Source organism: Clupea harengus, chromosome 22 (assembly GCF_900700415.2).
Source record: "Clupea harengus chromosome 22, Ch_v2.0.2, whole genome shotgun sequence".
In the NCBI taxonomy this organism is placed as follows: Eukaryota; Metazoa; Chordata; class Actinopteri; order Clupeiformes; family Clupeidae; genus Clupea; species Clupea harengus.
The window spans coordinates 4,571,529-4,585,245 of NC_045173.1; the positions used below are offsets into that span (position 1 = coordinate 4,571,529).

Sequence of the window (13,717 nt, forward strand, 5' to 3'; positions counted from 1 at the left end):
CAAACAACAGCAATATGATAAAGACACTCGACAATATGAGGAATTCACATGCCCAGTTGGCTGCAAAATGCCTGGCTTCGCTAAGCTTTATTGTACAGAACTCTGAGCACTCCAGCTTTGACCACGCCTGTGAGGGCAGCCTCTATAGACTGAATTACCACATGTGGCTCTATGTCCCTTTGAGTGAACTTACACACACTGAAAGTATGAAATCTTCAGCGAAAAAAGGTTCAAATACATATTTTCACTCATTTAATTTAAATTTCGAAAGCAGACCTCCATATGTGATAACATTATGCAATACAGGGTATTCAAATACAAAAGTGCAACCAAAAACAAAGAAAAAAACACCCTGTTAAGCAATAAAAAACCACACATGTTAGAATACTTTATATTTTCTCAGTATTTACATCAATTGGCTCCAGCTAAACCAAATATTTATCTGTTCATGCTTGGATTCTATCAGCATAAATAAGGTTTTGAGCTGGATTTTTTCATCTCCTTAAATAAGAGTATGAATACAATGCAGTTACAGTTTGCAAACAGGTGATGCTGACACAATGAACTAAAAACCCAATGAAACGGTGAAACAGGAACTCCAGGTGTCCTGTTTACTTGGGAGATATGTTGTTTGCAAAGACTTTTGCTTATTCATTGCCAACTAGCTGCAGAATAGACTTCACACCAATAGTTCTTTGTTAATCACAGTCATATGTACATGCATGGAAGAGCAAAGCCTTGTTCTTAGATCATTGCTCAAACATGTATGTCCAAATAGGTCTCAGACAGTGATGTAGTGGTTAGGTGTATTTGTGCTATGGCACAGGCGCCTCACACAGTAGCAGTCACGACATCTGTTGCATTTGCTTCCAGTCCTTCCCTGTTCAGCCTTTGAAACTTTCCACCACACTAATGTACAGTAGATTATCAGTGGTGAGTAAAAATTCATTTGCATAGAATTTGAATGAAATAATATGTCACAGAGACAATTGTGAGCCTAACAAAAATGAACGTGTTCAGAGGAAATGTGACCAGGACACAATTAGACTACATTGATGAGGGAGGGTTATTGTCACATCACACTCTCCAAGAGGTACACACCCTGCTGTACATTGGTGCAAAGGGCTCCACGTGAGCTGGTGCCTGTTGACTGGGGTCCCTGTGTTTGGTGTTTTGGTGTTTTTATAAGGGGTATTGCCTGGGTGCTACGTGTCCACAGAGCTGGTCTAGGAGGTTGATAGATAGGCACAAGCTCCATCCCTTCTTTCCCCTGGAACATAGGTGAGAGCGGCAGGGAGGGAGCAGAAACACAGACATATGAGCAAGATCATCACAACAAGACAAGACATGCAGATACAGTCAAGAGGTCTGTGTTTTTAAAGAGAATTCTAACCTACCTTAAACCCTGATGTTCTAAATAAAAAAAATAAAAACCTATTATTCCTGCTGTTTATGTTTGTATCATTTCATCTGGACTTGTAATGGTCACAGTAGCCCATTGAGTGGGTTTCCCCCTAGGAACCCCTTGGAACACCATGGACAGAAAACCTTGGGAAACTGGCATGGTGTACGCCTACACACTATTCACTGCCCTCCCTATCCCTCATCTTCCACTTCCAGCTAGCAGGCCGCTCTAGACTGAACTGGGCAACTCTGCCACGCATGCCTCTCATAATAGCTAACAGATGCTGGGTCTTCTGCTATGCACTCGAGCTTGGAAGGAGCAAGTTACCACTATTCTGTGTTCCATGGGAAGCTGAAGGCAACAGTAAGAACAGTAAGAAAGATTTGTTTGTGAACATTGGAAACATTATTGAAAGCTTAGGCCAAGTAAACCATTGATACCCTACACATGTGCGCACAGGTTTTTGCTAAACTTACATTTAATCAAATTTTGCATCAGAAAGTACAGATTGGATCACGTCAGTGAGTGAGTTCCTGGAAACGAACGGTCATGTTTGGGGCGTGGCTGTCACATGTCATGTCTTGTCATAATGTTAAAAGGCAAAACCAATCATTAACCTAGATTGTGATGCCATACTCTGCATGTAACTGACATTTGTGCCAATACTATAAACTCCTCACCGATTCTCCCCATTCTCTCCAGCTATGCTGGCCCTGAGGTCAAATTGCTGCCACCACCTGATGAAACAAAAATGTAAAGAAAAAAAGTTAACTGTAAACAAAATGATGTTACAGGTATTGTAGTTGTACGAAGTATTAATGGACAATATGCAGATTTTCCCCAGTACAAGTAAACAGGCACAAATAATATAAAGTACAATGGTGCCATCTATTGGTTGATTTGCAAATTGGTCTGTTCTGCATCTGAATCAGTCTTATCACCCTTTCTCCTAATGCCTACTGTGATAAGTTTCTTATGTCCACATATTTGAACAGCCTTTTGACCCAAGATACATTTTCTCTGCATTCTGGTTAAAATCTTTGGCTGATTTTTGTGTTTTGAAACAGCCAATGATAAAACTTAAAACATTTGAGGTAAAAGATCTTCAAACCAGCATTTAAACAACTCTACTGTAATTTAAAGGATAGTTTGGACATAATCATTGTAAATAACACACCATCTTTCACCATCCATTTCTCCAAGTCCTCCATCTCCAGCTCCAGCACAGAGGGAACATCATCTTCAAACATTGGCCTGGGTAAAAACAAACAAGTGTTTACAGCAGTATTCTTTATCAATTTGAGTGTGGAGATGCACACTAACCCTAGTCCATGGGCTAGATTCATATCTTCTCTAAGACTTGAGGTTACCACTAAAGAACATGGGGTTTTCACAACACTTTTGCAACAGACACATGGTGGCAGAGAGAGAACTAGGCAACCGGAACACACTTCCTGTTTATGGTCGTGAGCTGCTACACTGCGGGGGTGGCCACCAAATAGAATATGTTCTAGTTCTTGCTTTGGAAGATGATGCAAGTATGGTAGATAGATCAATATATAGTTGTCATTTGCCATGTGCATTCTCTAAAACTATTTGTGTGTTTTTGTATGGAGTCACTGTTTGACCCTCTGCACTATCTAGGTGGTATTTAGAGACCAGGAAAGAGAGCTTGTAAACTGGACATTAAGAAATTCATGAGAAAGATGAGTCATAAAAACAGAGATGTGGACATGTTTAAACCCAAGGGACCCATCCTGTCACAAACAAAGGCCCAGGTCCTTCAGCTTTAACACCAGAATAGAGGGGACACTCGCATTAGTGTTAGTATTAGTAGCATAGTCATTTTCTAGAAAAACGCATTTGAACATAGCCGTCCATAAGGTGTTTTAATACAGTGTGCATTGGCAGTGAGACATCATCATCGACAGGCCTGTTTGAGTCAACATATATTAAATATTGGAATGATTAGTAGCTTGACCCACCAGCTTCTCCAACCATTTCAACATTTGACATTAAAGCCACCGTTTTTCATATGGCTTTATAAGAAATGTGGTTGGCTTAAGTTATGAGCTTTGCTTTGTAACTATGTATGATACTTACATTGGCACCTTTTCCCCCTCACACGCATCGAGGTATGCATCATGTTGCACCGAAACTGGAAGAATAAAATGTAAGACTTCATGTGGTGCAAATCTGATCCACTGATTATATTTCTTTCAGAAGTACACATGAGATAACATCAAACATCAAATGTCTGTTGCATGTAATTAAATCATTTTGGAACCATGGCAACGGCAACAATACGCACACAAGAAACCTCTATTTGATTAGGCCTGTAGGCCTGCAGGCTAGGTCTGTGGAGAGAAATCTCAAGAAATACCAGGTGAGAGAAATACCAAGTTGGTTAGAGCTCATGGCCCTTTTGTACTTAGCCATTTTCACTGCTCCCATCAAAAACAGATAAACCAAGTCTGTCTATAACCAAGCTACCCTCTGCCACTCAAGAATCCATTGAATCGACTGTGAATGAATAAAGGCTATACATTCAAAAAGCCACAAATGAATTCATCTATTCTCATCAAAACATAAATTGATGACAAAGATGAAAATTTCAATCTAAGAGAAAAATGCCCGAACTATCCAACTGAGTATAAATGCGAAAAGAAAATGTAATATTGAATTAGTGGGAATCCATTTGACTGTTTTAGTTATACACAGGAAACGTTGCTTGTGCTATTGGTTTGGGACTTCCCACAGCGGCCAAGCCTCTCACTGTCATATGCAAGTACACCTACCAAACAACCTAGACTAAGTATTACAACACAGCAGGGCGCACTACAACCATCTTATCAACACTTAACTATACTTAACAATAACAACGACAGCAACGACAACAATAACAACATGTTGTTCTTTGTCTGAGGAGCTCTGCCCTTGTTAGCGTAGTCAGTCTACTCTTCACCTCTGCCTGCAGTAGACTATTACCTTCTCTCTGTTCATCATCTACCCCTCTGCCTGCAGTACACTAATACCTTCTCTCTGTTCATCATCTGCTCGTTTCCATTGCTTCTTCAGCTGCAATGAGTGTCTATTTCAACCTCTAATCTTGACTTGGCTTGACTTTGCTTTTCCTTCCTAGCATTCTGACAAACTCCATACCTCCCCATGCCGTACTTATAGATGGTGTCACTGATGCGTTTCAAATTACTCTCCGCTGTACCCTTCAGTCCTTCCAAAATTCCTTTAAAAAATCATCATTGATGCAACCCCATTCCTTGTCTTCAGAAGCCACTGGCCATCTAACCTTTGGTTTCTGTCCATCACATGTTTCCTTCTTAGTCTGCTTGATTTATCCCTGCTGTTCACCAGCTGCCTGATGTCCACCATTCTGTGTAAGTCTGCCAGGTCCTCCTTCAGCTGTAGCAGGGGTACTGACATCCTGTGCTCTTTGGAGACCAACCTGCTGCTGCACCACAACCGACTGACTTAAGCTACACAGTGCTCAATGTGGGGCCCCTGTACTCCTTCATCCAAGCTATTGATATATTATATTTTTGCTCCCATCTATATGCCTATTTTGGTTTTAAAGTTCATCATTACATTATGTAGGTTTGAAGGCATTTTTGCAGGTTGAGTTTCTAGAACATCCTCAAATCCATTTCAATGGTATATGGTGATATGACCTGTCATCTCCAGTACATTTACTGATTTAGCTTTAGCTAAGTTTCATCCATAGTAACTTAGAGCATTGTGCAGAGTTCCATTCCCATGAGTGTGTCTGCACCCTGAGTACCGAACATGACCTTGTTCTTGTTAGCACCTTGCTCTACCAGTTGAACTACCGGGCAGGACCAAACCCGTCACTATGTCTCCCATGAAAATGCAAGAACAGCTTTTACAGCACAACATGACCAAATATATAACCCAAATACATAATTAGCAAGCTTGCTTTCATCTGTGCCTGCTGTGCTGAGGGTGTTTGCAAGGCTGTTGGCTAATGACCTTATTTTACCGTTAGATATAAACTCTATAATCCTTGTTTGACAGCACAGTCCTTAATCCTAGTGAAAGGCTGTTGATACTTGAGTTCAACAACCGATGCAAGTCGTGGCCTGGAGCGAACACTGTAAACTCTGTCGCCAATCAGCCTCTTACCGGAACCAGAAGCTTTGCTTCTCAATCGGCGGGATATCATCACTCCTGCCACCACCATGCAGATGATGATCAGCACCAGCACCAGGGGAATGATGATGATGGTCGGGCTCAGACTCTCTACTAGTGTCATCTCTGTGCGATCGCCACTGTCCTCTTCCGTAGGTTCCGCTGGCTCAAATTCTCTTTCAGATCCTAGGAGCAATGGAGAGCCGGTAGAGCACATCAAAACCTTCTCAGTGATCATTCACACTAACTCAACGTTTCCTACTGGTCATAGAGCATATAGAGTTACACACAAAACATGAAAAGTGATTGATTTCCTTAGCTTCCCATTGCCCTTATCTTCTCACTAGCAGTGGCCATGACATTGTCAAAGACTATGAAAGTAATTAGACTGATCCTCCCTGGAATCATGTAGATGTTGTTTGGGGTGATTAACACCATGGATAGAGAGCAACAAGGCCATTGTGGCCCAAAGTTTGAATGGATAGGAGCCCATCCCCACCATTAGATACGATGTTTTTTAGGAGCCTACAACCTGAAATACTAGAGGGAGAGGTAAATGTTATGTGAATCCTGTCACACACATGCAGAATGACTGTTAAAATCAGTCTGTCAGTCTGTCTTCAACAAGCGTCCTTCAGGCAGTCACTGGAAGAGACAAACAATTGGCCTATAAAGATGGTCAGGCAAGCAGGACGAGGAAGAGTGAGTCACTCAATGTCAGTGTTAAAGAGTCGGCTGTGGAACTGTAATTGAGAAAGTGAAGCTACCTCACAGCTTTCAAATAAATAAATAAAATATTGCCTCCCCCTTCACTTGTTCAACCATATGTAACACTTCAACTATGACAAGTAACATACTTGCATTCAACAGCAGTGATACAAAATAGAGTACTAGAAAGTAGAGAAAAGTAGTACAGCTGGCCTGTGATGCACACACTCAAAATAGAGCTCATTAACCCCTGCTCCAATTCTGCTGATCTGTGATAGCCTCCAAAGGAAAGAGCCAGAGCTTCAGCTCCTCTAGACTCTTTGAGAGGAACAGCCATGTCAGGGAAGATGTTCTTTGGGTGTCAGCAAACCAGCAAACAAGTCTGACTCTGCTTTGCTGTGTCAGGTGAGCCACCTCTATGTGCAGGCTCCAGTACTTCATGGGAAGGGCTACCATGGGAGAGTGCATGGGACCGTTTTCTGCAAATAGTGATGTTATGCCAGATGCCAGCAGAGATAATCAATCTCCAGTGGCATGCAGCCACTCTATGAGTGCAATGCAGACAGCAAGGGCATTGATTATATGCAGAGAATGTATTATGTATATCTACTACATTCATTGATAACTTACTAGATTCTACGAATAGCTACTAACAGCACCTATGTTTTTTTTTCAAATGTTTTATTTAGGGCGAGAGTGAGTTAAAAGGAATTCATGACATGCTCTAGAGCACATAGGCCATGAGACACACGTAGGTCATGAGGATTTTTGATTTTCACAGATTTTGTTGTGAGGTTTTTGGACAAAATGAATTAACACACTGATAGGTCACTAGGAACTACTAGCTACTGTCATCTGACCCTGTAAGGAAATATAACAGAAGTTTGAGATATGTTTTTTTTGGGGGGGGGGGGGGGATGCATAAACCCAATCGCTTCTGTGAAAGTAAAAGATGCTTATTTTTGAGGTGTTGCCATACATACCTTGCTGCCATCCAGATGACGACTCTATGGTTTCCTCATCTTCACCTGAAAAACAAAACAAACTTATCAACTGCATTCAGACATTCACTAAAGGATCTTGTACCATGACATGAACATCATTTTTGACCCAGTGGTTGTTTTCATCTTAGACTATAGATGTTAGTGTGTGCTGCTGGCTAAGCTACCAGATAGGAGCTCTTTGGTCTATTCTTCTGCAGACAACCATGAATGTTCTTGCATACCTAAATCATCCACGGTTGTGGCAGGTTGCTGCGTCCTCTCTGTTTCTGGAGCCTCTGGATGAGTGCAAGATGACAAGATAGGTTCAAGATGGTTTGAAATCTAGAAGGCAGTCCTCATACAAGTGTCTATGTCTTTACCAGGGTACTGTATTTATCCAGAATAGGTTTACTTTAGATAACAAAACAAACAGTAGTCACTCATCTACATTTCTATCAAGTTATATTTCAAAGACACAAAGAAGGAAGGAATAGACATGCTCATAAAAGCACCAAAGAACATTTTATTGTGTTGTGAAAAACAAGAAATCTGAGTAAACTAAACTTTTCATCACTAGCTCAGTTCTAATGTTGGACATGCAGGACCGAGGGGTCAGATATTTGAAGGCATGAGATATAAGAGTCTTACCGGTTTGGCCCTCATCAGCCACGTCATCCACTGTGGATTCATCCTCTAGTTCCTGACAATGCACTGTAATCAAATTTGCAGAGTGTGCAGTTTGAAAGAGTTTCTCACAAAGTAAGCTATATGACTACTAAGGGCACTGCATTTAGATAGGGGAAGCAATATGGTTAGTCAACACAAGCTGGTTTGCTGACCTGTTCTACCATTGTGCCTGGGCCTGTGACAATTCTGCTGAAAGATGTTATCTGTCCTGACTAGTTTCAGTCTAGCGGCAACATTTCCAGAAACACATTGGGCACTTAGCATTCAAATGTATTTGTAGTTCTGTGGACACATCACACTTCACGAATATCCTCTTTTTGGAAGACATGTCTTAAGACAGAAAGTTATAAACATATGATTGTTTTCACAGAAAGAGTGTAACAACACAGAAACGATATAGATGCTAATAGACATGAAAAGATGTTCAGACACATGTACTTTCAAAGGACGAGAGTTTATCCATGTGAATTCTAATGATATAACAGCGACTAAATAAAAAACAGGCCGACATAGATATCATTATTTCAAAATCAAATTTCGCAAGGGAGTTTCTCCATAGAACAAGACAGCTCATCGATGACCAATTTTGTAACCTTTCCTCATGCAATTACTTGATCATGTGTCATACGATGTGTTAACTCTTTTTAACAGAGAACTGAAAACTGGTGTGGCTCAGACTGAGAGAGTAGCAGCCCCTTTCATTTCTCTTTTTATGGTTTGTTTCATGTTTCTTTTTGTAGTTCAGATCAATAATCGATTTCTTCATGGTTGGCAAATAATAATAAGAAGAAGAATAAGAAGAACTATAAAAAGAAGAAGAAGAAGAAGAAGAGAAAGGAGAACATAAAAGGAGAAAGACTCGCCACAGAAGCATTAAAGAGAGTTGATTTTTGTTGGCACACTCACCTCTCCCAGCCAAGCTGGCTGTCAGTGCCAGGAGCAGAAGTGTCCGTGCCGGAGTCATTTCCCAGTGGTCTTGGTGCTGTTGGTCGTTACACACACTTGCTGTAGACATGAAGAACTGCCATCGCCACACAGCTTCTTTCTTTTTTCATGATTTCCTGTTTCCTGGTTCAGCTTTGACATACCTACACAGCTCTTGGGAGGGGATGAACAAACTTCCCTCCCTTCTTTGCTCTCTCTCTCTCTCTCTCTCTTTCTCTCTCACTCTCTCTCTCTCAGGTGTGATGCAATCAACAGAGAGCTTGTAGCCACAAGTCCAGTCATTCTCCAGCTAGCTGTGAAAACAAATTCCTCTTGAAAGGTATGCAGAGGAACCAAAAACCTTAGGGCACATTGAATAGGTGGAATAGGGTTTGTGGGAGGTATTTCTGTATCTGACAGAGATAGTCTCTGTGGGGTTATTAGAGGGAGTTCAACAGAAAGCAACACAAAAGAAAAGAGAACAATTCTTCACAACTATGATTTTGTTGATTGACCACAGCATTAAAAGCATTAAGTTGGATTATGAAGATTATTTGCCCAGTACTCATGTTAGTCAAATGCAACATTTGAATAGGCCAACGTATATACGTACGTGTATGCAATTAACACACAAACTATATACGTGTATGCAATTCACACACAAAGTATATACGTGTATGCAATTAACACACAAAGGTTCATTACTTAGTGGTGCCACATGAATACACCACACAAACAGAAAAAAACGTACTGAGGATGAGTGATGAGTGAAACGATATTTTGCACATTTAGCAGAAATCTAAATTGATGCAATTAGCTGTAATAACTGGTCTCACTCCTTAGCTTTGAGAAAACTAAAAGCAACAAGAAGATAAAAATGACTGGTAAAATGGCTGGATTTGACTATGTGCCAACATGCTGAGCAATGAGCATATGCACAGTATGTTGCATTAATACACCATACTGTTCTTCATGAAAAAAAAATAAGAAATAAGACTTTCGAAAATGTTGTCATTTTCAGGTGCTACATTTCTCAAACTCATATTGAGTAATTAATGAATACCTGCATATTATACATATTGACTGGACTGTATTGTAGAGGCACAAGAGGCTGTTATTTTAATCATGCATGCATAATCGTGCAGGCTGAAGTTAATCCACACACAAAGTGTAGATCAGCATGTATTTATACAGGCAAATAGCATCGCTATGGTTTTATTTTCTCTATGTAGACTGCACCAGAGAGAATCCCATTTGACATCATCCATTTCATACTCACACACAGTATACACTTGATCTACAACCTGCTGGTTGTCCAACCAATGAAGCCTCATACTGTCATGGTTTTGTTTCAATGTGGAATGTGTATGTGTGAGATTTTCAGAAAGTGTATTTACTGCTTTTGTTAATTCTGACTCTTTCATTCTTAATTATTTTTCTGACATGAGTAAGACATGAAGATGATTTTGATATGAAGTTTACTATTACAAAACCTAGTATTCCATTCTTTCAGAGAAGAAAATAGCAAATAAATGAGCATTTACACAACATTTTTCAAAACTCATCTATATTTTACAGGTTCATGTAATTAATAATTAATTAACAACACGTCACACTTCATTTTTAGTCAATTAACAGTCATTCAATCAATAACGATCTAAAAGGCTGGATTTCAGACTGTGACACACAGTTACAACAGAAAAAAACGAACCAAGACCCCTTCCTCCCACACACGCACATTCAACTCAGGTAAACACATTACTAAACCCACAGAATCACACAGAAATTGTACAAAGATTATGACAATTTTGATATATACAAATTATATTTAAAGTTAACATTTACTTTGATGATGACTCAGATGTTACAAAATGTTTGCTAGATATGAACAACTAAGGCATATGTAAAGTGTCTTTGAGAGACTGCCAGAATCTGGGTCTTTCGCTGTCCTCCTCTGGCCATTCCAGATAGGTTCTTGAGTTCATGATCTTTCGCAGCTTGCAGAACCTTTTGGGAATCGTTGAGTCAGGGATGGGTTCAAGGACAATGAGTATGGCTGCATCAAACAGCCGGAAGTGTGAGTACTCCAACTCAAAGCGGCACCAGTCGCTCTGGACGAAGTGCTCGGTAACTATGAATAGAGTCCTGTGGCTCTTCTCCATGGCGGCCATGATGCTGTCTGCGATCCAGCCTCCAGGCAGGAAGTCGCGTTTGTGCAAGCAGAGTCGGAACGGTGGCTCGGCCCCCTCCAGTTCAGGCACCAGCAGCTCCTCCACCCACTCCACATCTCTCTCACTGTAGGACACAAAGGCATCGTAGCACACCTGATCCTTACGGGCTGCAGGCCTCCTTTTGGCCTGTATCCACGCCCATGTCATTTGTAGGTACCAAACGACGTGGAGCTTGTGACACATCACCACAGCACTGATGACAACCACAAGCACAAACGCACACAGGGTGGAGAAGGCCAAAGAAGCATGGCACTCAAAGACAGAAAGGTGGGCGTCGGTCACTTCAACCCCCCTCAGTGCAAACGGTGAGCTGCAGATGTACGCCTGCTTCCTGTCTAGCTTCACTAAATGACTGAGTTCATGCTTGAAGAAGCTCACAAATTCACAAGAGCACACATAGGTGTCTGCGCCAGCCTCCAAGATCCTAAGGCTGCCGTAGTTACTAATCTGGTTTTGACTGAAGGATATGAAGGGGTTTCCCTTGATGTAGAGCACCTCCAAGTGTGCAAAGAGTCTTCCTTCTGGTAAGGTCTTGAGTCTGTTTCCAGATAGATGAACCTCAGTCAAGTTTGGCATGTTGTGTTCAAATACAGTCAGGTCATTATAGCTCAAATCCAGGACATGCAAAGTCCGAGGGAGACAGGCTGTTACTCTTCTTAACTGACATGAAGAGAGATTCAGATAGCGGAGAGACTGGGGCCAGGCACAGGCCTCGGGCATAGTGTGGAAGACGTTCAGACTCAGGTCAAGGGCAGCCAGCATTTTCATTCCCTCGAAGAGGTGACTCAGGGTTTGAAAGGAACGAATGTAATTGCTGCTAATATTAAATACTGTAATAGACGGCAAGCACGCACTTCGCAGCCCATCACAGAGAGCTTCGCGCAGGGTTAAATCGGTCAATTGATTTCTGCTCATATCCATGTATTCAAGGTTGTACAGAAGAAATGTTGTTTCATGGGGCATTGCAAAGACATTGCTTTCAATTACGGCCACTCTTGTCAGGTGTGTTAGGATTTGTACCAGTTGGGTGATGGTGTGTAATGCAGGGAAGATATAGAACTTAGCCAGTTTTACATTTTTTACATAAATCTCATTAACAAAGTCAAGTTTTGGGAATTCCACTGAAACAGTTAGCTCTCCATTGAACTCACAATCCTCCAGTCCAATAGAGGTCAGCATTGAATGCTGAGTCATGCCTAACAGGGAAACTATGGTATCAGTGCTACAGCTTAAATTTCTCAAGAGGATGCTTTTGACACCCTTCTGAAAGACCACTTGAAAAGGCATCAACTGCTCCCTGCTGATTCTCAAATCTGACAAGATGATTTTGGTGTCAGGGCGTGAAAGATCTCTCAAGATGTCTGTTGTAAGGGCTGTGTCTCTCTGAAATGGGCCATCGATGCTAACAGTCACTTCATCAATGGAATTGATTCGACTGAAGCTCCCTGGTTGGTAGTTCTTCAAACCGCTACCATAGAACACAAAGCTCTGAAGATGGTTGGGCCCAATAAAGCTATCTTCAGAAACTGAGGCAAGAAACGGGTTCCCAACTATGAGAGTACTAAGCTTTACCATTGAGTGGAGGAGAGACCCTTTCCCAAATGTTTCGTACTTATTACCCAAAAGATTTAGATGTTTAAGGGAGGAGAGTCTCTTAAACCACATCTCGGACAAATCATTTAATCGATTATCTGACAGGTCCAACACCTCTAATTTGTTGAGAGTTGAGAAACCTTGTTCGGCGATTGAGGAAATAACATTACTCCTCAGAATCAGTACCTCTAGATTACTGTAATCACAGAGGTCATCCTGTCCTATAGTCTTGATTTCATTAAAGGAGAGGTCCAGACTTTTGACTGAGGTGGAGACGGCAGGGACTTCCTGTAGATTTGAAGAAGAGCAGTCACAAGCAAAGTTTTCATCGCAGCGATCGCACTTTGGCCTTGGATGAGGGAGACCACCATGCGCACCCCAACTAAGCATCAGAAGGGGGAGAAAGACCAACATTGTGTTCTCCTCCAGACAGATCTGAAAACGCAAATATGGATTAGTTCTCTATAGCCAATTTCTCTGAACCCTTAATATCGTCAATGCACATTAATCATGTAATCAGAGATGGGACAGCATATGGTGACTCTTTATTTGGATGGTCCCCTATAGACTATCTACAGATGCTCAGATTATAAACACACTTTATGCGGATGGTCCCCTATAGACTATCTACAGATGCTCACATTATAAACAAACTTTATTTGGATGGTCCCCTATATACTATCTACAGATGCTCAGATTATAAACAAACAGAATCAGTTAAACTTTGAACTACAATTTATGGTTAAAGTTCAGTGAACAATTAGAAATACTGAACTTGAAATTCAACAAGGCGGACTATCCAAATAACATGTTACCCAGCATAATAATCACAACGCAGTGGAAAGCTGCCATGTGGATTTGCTGGTAGGCTCAGACACAACTCAACACAAGTAATACATACAGTATGCAACAGAAGTGAGTCCTGCACAATACCCCTTAAGTGTCAAATGATTCAAAATTGTATCACATAGAGTAATTGCATGACTTCTAAGTTGAACAGTATGGTATTTGCCCTTATGTCA

The 13,717-nt window shown here is 41.1% G+C and overlaps 2 protein-coding genes across 2 annotated transcripts; both read right to left on the reverse strand.

Annotated features, from left to right (window-relative positions):
- Positions 1-237: 237 nt before the first annotated feature.
- On the reverse strand, positions 238-9,026 carry tmem154 (transmembrane protein 154). The gene is made up of 9 exons (XM_031560258.2): positions 8,854-9,026; positions 7,909-7,971; positions 7,503-7,556; positions 7,261-7,305; positions 5,564-5,755; positions 3,509-3,563; positions 2,583-2,659; positions 2,086-2,142; positions 238-1,270 (listed from the first exon to the last, which is right to left on the reverse strand). The coding sequence occupies exons 1-8, from the start codon at positions 8,960-8,962 to the stop codon at positions 2,108-2,110; spliced, it is 630 nt and encodes a 209-aa protein (XP_031416118.1). The 5' UTR covers positions 8,963-9,026; the 3' UTR covers positions 238-1,270; positions 2,086-2,107.
- A 1,395-nt stretch (positions 9,027-10,421) lies between these two features.
- Positions 10,422-13,242, reverse strand: tlr2 (toll-like receptor 2). The gene has a single exon (XM_012831691.2). The coding sequence runs from the start codon at positions 13,107-13,109 to the stop codon at positions 10,764-10,766; it is 2,346 nt and encodes a 781-aa protein (XP_012687145.2). The 5' UTR covers positions 13,110-13,242; the 3' UTR covers positions 10,422-10,763.
- Positions 13,243-13,717: the final 475 nt, after the last annotated feature.

What these genes read in the sequence shown, in the direction of transcription:
- tmem154 (XM_031560258.2), bottom strand. Translation starts at nt 8,962, where the DNA reads ATGTCTACAGCAAGTGTGTGTAACGACCAACAGCACCAAGACCACTGG. An exon ending in AGCCAGCTTGGCTGGGAGAG is followed by an intron (nt 7,972 to 8,853) that starts GTGAGTGTGCCA and finishes ATTTGATTACAG; the next exon opens with TGCATTGTCAGGAACTAGAG. An exon ending in GGCTGATGAGGGCCAAACCG is followed by an intron (nt 7,557 to 7,908) that starts GTAAGACTCTTA and finishes GCACTCATCCAG; the next exon opens with AGGCTCCAGAAACAGAGAGG.
- tlr2 (XM_012831691.2), bottom strand. Translation starts at nt 13,109, where the DNA reads ATGTTGGTCTTTCTCCCCCTTCTGATGCTTAGTTGGGGTGCGCATGGT.